Source organism: Galeopterus variegatus, unplaced genomic scaffold (assembly GCF_000696425.1).
Source record: "Galeopterus variegatus unplaced genomic scaffold, G_variegatus-3.0.2 Scaffold1112, whole genome shotgun sequence".
NCBI classification, from domain to species: Eukaryota; Metazoa; Chordata; class Mammalia; order Dermoptera; family Cynocephalidae; genus Galeopterus; species Galeopterus variegatus.
Genome location: NW_007727223.1, coordinates 329,654 through 339,587, shown reverse-complemented (window position 1 = coordinate 339,587; position 9,934 = coordinate 329,654). Strand labels below are relative to the sequence as shown.

At 55.1% G+C, this 9,934-nt stretch overlaps 1 protein-coding gene across 1 annotated transcript; it reads right to left on the bottom strand.

Moving 5' to 3' along the window:
• Positions 1–869: 869 nt before the first annotated feature.
• On the bottom strand, positions 870–4,798 carry FEZF2 (FEZ family zinc finger 2). The gene is made up of 5 exons (XM_008574855.1): positions 4,516–4,798; positions 3,246–4,141; positions 2,761–2,895; positions 2,434–2,566; positions 870–1,542 (listed from the first exon to the last, which is right to left on the bottom strand). The coding sequence occupies exons 2-5, from the start codon at positions 4,086–4,088 to the stop codon at positions 1,283–1,285; spliced, it is 1,371 nt and encodes a 456-aa protein (XP_008573077.1). The 5' UTR covers positions 4,089–4,141; positions 4,516–4,798; the 3' UTR covers positions 870–1,282.
• Positions 4,799–9,934: the final 5,136 nt, after the last annotated feature.

The following is a 9,934-nucleotide window of genomic DNA, read 5'->3' as shown; positions in this document are numbered from 1 at the left end:
GGGGGGGGCGGGAAGCGCGGCGCTACGCGTCAGTAATCCGAGCTCTTGATTATCCAGATTCGGATCAAACGGGGCGGCAGCGGCCGGCCCCCTCCTGGGAATGATTAGATGATTAATGTAATGCTGTTTGAAGGGTCTCTGTTTTCTCTCTTAATTTGGGTCATTACTTAGAAAGCAAGCGTGAGATCATTTCATCAGCGTGCTCAGCGGCGGAGATAGCTATTCAGGAAATAGGCTAACTGCGCGGTAATCGGGACCCGGGAGTCTGCAGCCGCAAGCTTGGGGAGCCTGGGCGCGCCCTCCCGCGGCAGGGCGCTCGGCAGCAGGAGACCAGCCCCAGACCAAAAAGGCCAGGGAGCCTCGGAGCTCTGGCTGGGCTGGGGACCCGTAGTCTCCAGCTCTCGCCGCCAGGGAAGATTGGGAGTGGTGGCTGCCCACCTTAGGTCGCCCAGAGGAAGGGAGCGTGCCCAGAAGCTCCCCGGCGAGGCAGTGCCCTGGCCGCTTACCTTGCGTGGCGCGTCGCTTTGCTTGAGGACCCACCCAAAGGCTGCTCCCCAACACCCAGCCACTTTTAACTCTTTCTTTGAATTTTCTTACCCATATAAGGCAACACCCAGAATCCCAAGCGTCTGAACAGTCACCAGATAAAAACTTGGCACCTCGAGGCGGCCGATGTTGAACTTTTCGCCCTCGCTCCTGGGGACCTTAACACACATGCGCCGCCGAAACACCGGTTTGACCTCACCCTGGCCCCAGCGCCCCAAATAAAGTCACATTCGGGGAGGGAAATGTTATAAACGCCCGTTTTCTTCCCATTCATGGGGTTGCTGAGCTGACCTCGCGACAAGGGTTGAGGGGGAAAGAAAACGCGCACTAATGATTCTGTTTATTGAGTCACAAATGTATATTCCGTGTTCGCTTGTACAGGAGGATTTACATGGTGGTATAAAGATGGCTGGGGGCGCCGCGTTCTTCTGGGGCGCTCACGATGACAGGCTGGGGTTAAAACCGGATGCCAGAGGAGAAGCCGAGGCCTGGAATTAAATACGTTTCGGCGCACTGGAATTAAATAAGTTTCCTGAATATACAAAGGTGGGAGCCACGCGCTTGCTGCCAGTCATCGAGGAAATGTTTAGCTTTCCAAAAATATGCTGGTTTCGATAAATAGATTTTAGCCTCTCTGCTATAGTTTTTTTTTTTTTCTTTTAATTTTAGAAATAAGTTTATACGTGTGATCTGTTTTAGGGTGGTATGGGGTGGGAAGGGGGCGAGGCAGTAGCTCTCAGCTCTGCACTGTCCTAGTTAGGTCCTTTGTGGAGGGGGCGGCGGGGCCCACGCTGTCGTGGAGTTTGCGCACGTGTTTCTTTAAGTCAAAGTTTCTGCAAAACCCTTTGCCGCAAGTGGCGCACGTGAAAGGCTTCTTGTCGTTGTGAGTGTGCATGTGGAAAGTCAGGTTGTAGACCTGGTGAAAGGCCTTGTTGCAGATGGTGCATTTGTACTGCTTCTCGCCGCTGTGGGTCAGCTTGTGGTTCTTGTAATTCCCTACAGGAGACCAAAAATAAACACACAAAAAAGTGGGGATATGGAGTGGAATGGGGTGGACGGAGCGGGCGTCCCGGGGGCGGCTCAGGTGCCCGCGCAAAGAAGGCGACGCTTGGCTAGGCGGGCGCGACCTATTCGAGTGAAGAAGTTGTCAAACTTCATATGTGTCAAGCCCGGAGCTCTCCCGACAGGACCAAGGGCCGAGTCTCGAGGAGCCACCCAGCGCTCCTGCCCTGCCGGGTACAGAGGCCCGCGCAGCGTCCCTCCTGCCGTGCTCCGCACGGAACTTTTGCGCAGCCCAGAGATGCACCGGGTCCTTCCCCTGGCTGATGCCTCGCTCGAAGAAAGCTGCGAGAACCCGAGCTTCGTCTCTCTCTCTCTTTTGCTTCTCATTTTTAAAGTTATTTCCTCTCATCCCTCAACTACTACCTGGGGATCCGAAAAAAGTACCTTGGAAAATCCGAGCCGGGCGCCGGGCCTGGGGTAGCCCGGGATCGTACTGGTTTCCCCCAGTCTTAAGTTGTTGCCAAGAAGTGGATTTTGCCTCGAATTTTTTTCATTTGAAAGGGGAGTCCCGACTACAAAGGGAACCTTTTTCTATAGGGCAATACCCTCTCCTTTTCCTACTTCCTTTCCCTGTGCCCCCTTCCTTCCTTCCCACCTCCCAGATTCAGAGTGTCCCTGTGCACCCAGCCTGAAGCCAGCGAGGTCTACTAACCCGGCTGGTAGAGCTTCTACCTAAACCCGGCACAACCCGATTCCAAAGAAATGCTGCGCCCGAGCCTTCAGCTTTCGCGCTGCCTCTCTCCGGATCCCTCTTTGCTTTCCCGCCAGCCGCGACCCGCCGAGTCCCGAGGTGAGGTGAGGAGAGGGCCTCGCCCAGCACATTACCTTTTTGGTGAAAGCCTTTGCCGCAAAATTCGCAGACGAAGGGCTTATAGCCCGCGTGGATGCGGATATGCGTGTTGAGCGTGGAGCTGCGGTTGAAGGCTTTGCCGCACTGGTTGCATTTATGCGGCTTTTCCTGCGAAGAGGGGGGCGCGCACAGTAAGGCCGAGATGCGGCCAGGAGAGGCCACCTCGGGGACACTTCGTAGGGACACGGCCCCCCTCCCCGGGAGGGTAAGGCAGAATCCTTGCCATCTATTCCCAACGCCATTGCTCAGACTCGGGCTGGGGGGGTTGCGCGCGGACCCAGTCAAACTTGGGGGCCACGTACCTGGGTGTGGATAATTTTGTGTCTGCAGAGCGTGCTGGCCTGGCGAAAGCCTTTGCCGCAGACTTTGCACACGAACGGTCTGGCTCCGGTGTGGACCGGCATGTGGCGGGTGAGGTTATAATGAGCGTTAAACACCTATGGAAGGATACGAGGGAGGCTTGCGGCGCGTCCATCCGAGGGCAGAGAATCATCCCCAGGCTGCCTCAGCCTACCTCCCCCAACCAATACCCCCGTTCAGAAACTAGTCTGTAAAGTGCTTCCCAATCTGCTGCTTATACCAATACTGTATGACCGCTGACAACGACATCCCCACTTTACAGGATAAGAAACTGAGGCCCAACTAGTAGGGTTGAGTAGGCAGCTACGGGTGGGGAGTGGGGGTGGGGTGGAGTATCCTCAGCTAGAGAAAGGGGCGTTCCAGGCTGACCCAAAGAAGCAGTCACAGCTAATCGCCCTTCCCGGCCCCCGCGGACCCTGGGCCTCACCTTGCCGCACACCTCGCAGGTGAAGTTTTTGGGCTTGCCGTCCGCGGAGCCCCCGGGTAGCTTGTTGTGGCCCTTGACGCCGCCCCGCTCAGCGGTCAGGGCCGAGTTCTCCTTCAGCACCTGCTCCAGCGGCGCGGGCAAGCGCTCCTTATGGGGATAGGGAGACGGATGGGGGAACTTGTCCGCAGCCAGGCCGGCCAGCTTGGCATTCTCTAGCAGAAAAAGCTTGGGGTGCGCAGCCAGGGCGGCGGGGGCCTGCGCGTTGAGAAGGCCAGACGGGAAAAGGTGGCCACCGAGGAGCTCAGAGGGTGGGTACGCGGTCGAGTCCAGGTAGTTGAAATAGTAGAGTGAGCCGCTGGTCGGCAGCCCCACCGCTTGGTTGATGACCTGCGGCTTGATGACCCTGCCCGCGGGCAGCGCAGACGGCGCCAGGCCCAGCTCAGCCTTGCAGCACACGCCACAGTTGGTTTTGCACAAGCCGCTGGCGCCGCACACGGGCCCCCCCCCGCCGCCGCCTCCTCCTCCTCCTCCACCGCCGCCCGCCCGGAGGCTGCTTTTCCAGAGCTCCGAGTAACTGAGAAGTGTCTTGGACGGCACCTCGTAGCCTAGGGGCTGGAGGGGGATCATACAGGGAAGCGGCGAGCAGAGGTTGAGCAGTTTCTTGCCCTGGCTGCCGTCCGCCTCTAGCGCCCCAGGCCGGGGCTCAAAGGGCGCGCGGGGCTCCGAAGTCTTGGCCATGATGCGCTCTATGGAGAAGGCCAGCGTCTTGGAAGTGGCCGGCGACGCTCCGGCGCGTGGGCAGGCCGGGGGTACCATGGTCTCCAGGGAAGCCGAGCTTGCCATGGCGCGCAGAGCCGAGCCGGGCTGGGCCAGGGCGCAGCCACTCTCCCCTAAGTCTGCATTCCGGAAAAGGCAAGGGGGGCGGGGGGGGGGACCGCAATTTAATAAGCACCTAGTCGGGCCCGGGTCACCCATTTGCATTCAAATGAACAGGGGCAGAACAAAGTGCACCCAAGGGTACCAAATTACCTCCCATTAACCCTGAACGCAAAGGAACCCACCAGCCCCTGCCCTGGGACTCTGAAAGGGGGAAGAAGGGGGAGGGTTTACAAAGGAAAAGGAAAGAGAGAGGGGGGGGGGAAAAGAGAAAAGATCCTCAAATTAACCCCCCTGAGCCCTTCCCTGGACCCGGGCCTCTGCCACGCGTGCTGGGAGCTGGACAGTGAAGGGGCAAAGTTAAAGAGGACCGGGAGAGCCACATCGCATTTACCTCTTTCCCCCACCACCAAGGAGATGCGTTCCGAGCCATGCAGCGTATCTCTTCTGTCACATTTTGATGGCAAACATCTTCCCCTCCGCGTGAGATCACTGGTCTTTTACATTCAGCTGACATCACATGAAGTCACTTGAAGTGGAATGACATGGGCGGCGGCGCGGCTCCCGTAGCGGCCCCTGTGTTCCCCCGCGCCTGCCGGCCGCCGCCGCCACCGCCCCTCAAACTTTAAAAGGAGGCAACTGGCGCCCGCGCTCCCCTCGGGAAGTGCGAGCGGTTTGCGAATCGGGAAGGAGGGAAGAGACAGGAGGGGGAGGGGGGAGGAATCGTGATGGTTTTGCCGGTGGAAGGAAGGAGGGGGAGCCCAAACCCAAACCTAGGCAGAGTTTCGTGCGTGATTCACAACTTTGGGGGGCCTACAGGTTTGGGGGACGCGGGGAGGGCGGGGGTTCCCGGACGCGCCGCCCCGAAGGGTCCCTGGGTGTCAGTCTAGTTGCTGAAGTATCCTTTAGCCCTCCGCAGCCGAGCTGGGCATCGTGCTAATAAACTGCCATTTACCCACGGAGCCGGCGCCAGCCCCGAACACGCGCAAATGATAATTACCTCATTAGGATGTGGCGCATGGACGCGGGCGCTGCGTTTGGAGGGGGGGAACTTTTTAATGGGGAAATATTAATTTATGCAAAAGCAAGGAGCCCGGCTTGGCTGGCATCGGAGGTCGGGAGAGAGCTCCCACCGCCTAAGGACAACCCCGAAGCGTCACGAAGAGCAAGGCCGCGCGCCGGGATCCCGGGGCCTCGGCGCCGGGCGGATGCGCCTCTAGCTCTCTGGTCTGCTCCCCGCCTGAAGCTGCGGGAAACTGCATGGAGAGCTGGAAGATTATTTGGGATCCTAATCGATCAGAATTGCTGATTTATGATCGAGAGTCTCAGGCAAACCGGGCTGTGCTGCTGATTTAGGGCTGCGTACGGGGAGGATTCGGAGGGCAGTTCTCCCCGCCGATGGGTACTTACTGTTTGTATAATTGAGAAGGTCCAATCTCCACCTGTTTAAGGAGCAGATTGAAACAGCAGAACCTCCCCTGGATCCTATTAAAACGTTTTTCCTCCTAAGGCCATTCAGTCGAACCAATTTTCCGAAGTGATTCATAGAGCTGAATTCTGCCAAGGCAGCTCTTTCACTTTTAGCCACTAAAGCACCGCGTGGAACCGGGTTTTGTGTTTTTCTAAAATAAAGAGAAGGATTATCAGAGGGGAGAGGGAGGGGGCATGAAGGGGGGCGGGCAGAGACTTAGTGTGGCCAGAGGTACAAGCAGAGGGAAGAAAAGGCCCTTTTCTCGACAGGCCCCAAGTAAGTTCGGAGGAATTCAGCGTTTTGTGCCTGGCGCACAAAAGCAGTGCGCTCCGCGCTTGGTTTGGAGGGGCGGAATTCATCTGTTTGCAGACCATTCCACCTGCGTATCACAACAAACTGCTCAAAGACGCTCCAGCACTTTCAACAGGCCGGGTGCTCTTGGCGACAACAAAAGTAGTCGAGGCTGAGGGTTCTTATGGGGAGGAGGCGGCTAGCTAGAGAGCGAGCGAGAGAATTAGGTTTAGGAAAGCAGGAGGAGGAGGTGCAGAGGTTTTTGAAAACTTTTGGCCGGTTTTGTTCGCAGGACAATTATATCTTGCCAGCCGGCTTTTGCAAGACCACGAGCTTTGTAGCCGCAACCACAGTTTAAGAGGATTATGGTGGGTATAATATGAGCAAACAGGGTTGAGAGTTTGATAGTGAATTCCATCTCCAGAGACACACCATCATGTGGAGCCCGAGAAAGTGCTGGTGGAAGCAAACCCTCTCCTTCTTCACTCAGGAGCAGGTCTTGAGGGGGCTGAGTATCTCAGCCCAGGCCCTTCCACACTGCAAAGTATCCCCAAGGGATGGGACAAGAAAAACTCTAATTTTAACTTCAGGCAAATCACTTTTTTCCTCAAGAACTTCTCTCTCCTACTCACCCACTCAGTTGCGGCTCCTCTGAGTGCGATTTCAGACAGGATGTACACATGGCAGGTAAGGGAAAGGAAAAGTGTACTTGGAAAGCAAAAAGAAGGAACAAAGAAAGGTCTACGAGAAAAAGTACCCGGGAGGGGCATGCAGTAGGGTGATGTTCTCACCTTACCAAGCTCTGAAACTGCTCCTAAATTCAGAAATCATAAGTCTATTCTCTTACCATTACCGCCCCCCCCAACTTCCAGATTCCAAGCTAGAAAGAGGATTGTTCCTCTAGAGGAGAACATTTCCATACAGCCCATTTAATTTAGGAAATGTTCAGAGAGGCAGAGTTCCAGACCCAATGTACACCCATCTCTATGTTAATGTGAACACAAGAGCACAGATTACTCCCTCTCCCACCAGACATGAAACAAACCAACTCACCCCAACATTGAAACAATATCAATACACCCGCAGCTCTCAAGACCCGAATTTCTATCCCGACTTTCCTGTGGATCTCGTTTGCCACCAGCCCCGCACCCCAACCCTTTTTCCAAATTGAGTAATTGTTGATCTCTGCAGCAGCTCAAAAGATCTGCTGGTTTGAAAACTCCATCAGGCTGAAAGGCTTCCAAGGGCTTCCCGTGAACCTGCCTTGCCATCCCTAGCGCTTTTTGTGGCTGTATAAGCCATCTCTCTCTCCCCGGCATCACAAAGGAGTGCTACCTCCACAGAAAGAAAACATTTGGGTAAAAACAAGTTGCCCCTAATGTGCCTCTCTTTCCAAATGTTGGGTGAATACACTGGCTTTTATGAAAGTATTTAATTAGCTTCCACAAACTTCTCCTTCACTCGCCTGCAGATTATATTGAAGTGGAGGGTTGGAAACTATTTTACACCTTGCCACTCACATGTTAATTAATCTCTATCTAACCCTAATTGCAGTTTATTCAAGCACTGCTCAACAGCTCACCCACACAATAAACACTGATCCTACTTTTATACATATTACTTCACGTTAACACATTGAGTAATTAACTCCAGTACCAACTAATAGTGCAAACAAATATTTTCTGTAAACGAGATGATTTCAGGCAGAATAATAGAGGACGGGGAAATGTGGCACATGGTGGAGGGAGTGTGGATCTTTTCCTTCGCTGCCCCCCAATCCTCCACATTCATTCTCATACACAGCATCTTTTTTTTTTTTTTTCTTTTTGAGGCTGAAATGCTTGAAGATAACTATAGAAATTTAAAAACTCACAATTTTAGTGGGTTGGAGGGGTTCTGTGGGATTAGAGGTGAATTTTTTTTCTAACAACACATTTTTTTAGTGGGGAAAAAATCCTAAATAACTCCATATGAAGGGCAACATGAGTCTCCATGGCTAAGCAGATGTTTTAGGGATGTGGATCCATTCAAGGAAAATAAAGTTTTCATATGAACCTCCTGCTCTAAAGAAGTCCTGTTCCTTGAAACGGTGATTTCCCAATAGAAGTGTGCCGAGACCGTGGTGACATTCTGGAAGTCCCAGTCTGTCTCCCAACCCAGATCGGTAACAAGCTTCCCTGTGAAGGTGCTGGCGCATGGAGCTGGCGGTGGAGAACTGGATGCAGCGGGCCTCCTGACCTGGAGACACGCGGTGGCGACCCATGCGAGGCCTACTAGGCTGCAGCGCTCGCCCTGCCGCACAGGCCAGGTTCCCAGGTTGCGCTCGGGAAGTCCCTGGCCTCCAGGCCCGCGGTGACCCGCCTCGCTCGACGGCGTGGGTTGCAGCCCATCACGCACTGCCGTCGGGCCTGAAACCACTAAGGGGTCCTCCCCAGCTCCGGGCCTGTCTCGTCCGGAGCGCTCAGCCGAAAGCCGGACGCTTTTGCTTCTTCGCCATCTGGCGCTCGCTCGGGCCTCAACACCCGGGCCGCGGTAGGGAAACGCCACCAGGGCTAGGCCTGAAGCCCCTCCGCGGCCTGTGCCCTTCCCACGCTGCAGAGCGGGGCGCCGAGGCCGGTCGCGTCTGCGGTTCTGCAGGGCCTGACCCGGGCGGCGACCTCTGGGATCCATGGTCGTGGGACGTCTCTCCCTGGCCAAGAGACTCGCACACCACTGACTGGGAATCCGGGCCCAACCCCAAGGACCGGAGCGCAGTGTTTTAATTGAAATCGCAGGTTTAAGCACAGCTGGTGGCTGTCTATTGATTTTACAGGAGCTTCTCTTGCGGGAAGCATATTAAATATGACTGGCGCGGCTAGAGCTGAGTCTCTCCTCCCGCCTCTTCCCTCTGGCCATTTTATGGTCACTAACCCGAACCACTGCAGTGGTGACTTTTGTTTCAACAAACAAACAAAAAAAATTTTTTTTAATGCCAGAAATCGCTCTCACTTTGGGACAAATTACTCAGCAGACGCTTTCCCGCGGCGTAGACAACCTGAGAGGAAAATCCCTTTCTTGTGCAAAAGCTCACACATTTGCACCACTTCTGGGATCACGGAGGAAAAAGGCAAACATTTTCACTCCAAAAAGGTGTTGCAATTCCAGCCCTTGTGGCTTGTATCTCTTGATTCTGGATGACAAGGGGCACTATTATTTTTAAGACCATTATTATTTTCTCGTCTGGTTGCAATACATCATACATCGTCTGATGCCATCTCCCCATGGAGTCGAGCAGCCTGGGGGGAGACCACAGGCTCACGACTGCTGAGTTTGGGGAAACACACACTAGGCAGATTTGATGTTTTTCACCCCATTCCTCTGTGACTTGTTGGTGATGGGGAACCCAACTCAAAACCAAACAAACTTTATGGTTTCAGGAGTATCCCTCCTTCCCTTTCTCCCTCCCTCCCTCTCTCCCTCCCTTCCTTCCTTCTCTGATTTACTTGGTGCAGCGCTTAACTGCTGCTGAAAATAGATTAACTTCTGAAGAGAAATTCTTCTGAGAACCTCTTTTTCCCCCCAGGAAACATTTTATTCAAAGCATTCGAACAGGCTTGCGGGTGGCGGGCTTGTCCAAGGCGCAGGGGCCTCCGCCTTCGGTGCGCGTTGTTCTCAGGATTAGTGTTGTCGGGAGACAAAGAGCTCTAGATACCCCGGCCGGGCGAGGCCGGGCGCGCCGGCAGAGCTCCCGGATTCCGGGTACCGGCTCGGAGGGCGCGAGTACACTCCCAGGCCCAGGCCTTTAGGGACAAATGGGCCAGAGCGGTCTTCATCTGCCCGCCCCGCATCCTTTGGGAGGCTGCGGTGCTCACAGCCAGGGTGGCCGAACCCCGGCCCACTGCACCCAGCGGCTGTTTTGCAGCGCGCGTTGCATTCAGGCACTGGTTGGCAAATCTCGATGCACTCACAGACTGGTTTTCACCCTCGAGCAGGAGAGGTGCCCATTAGCCAGGGGCAGCCGACTTCGCAGCCCGGGACGGGGGTGGAGGTGGGGGAGGGGCCGTGGCGCTAA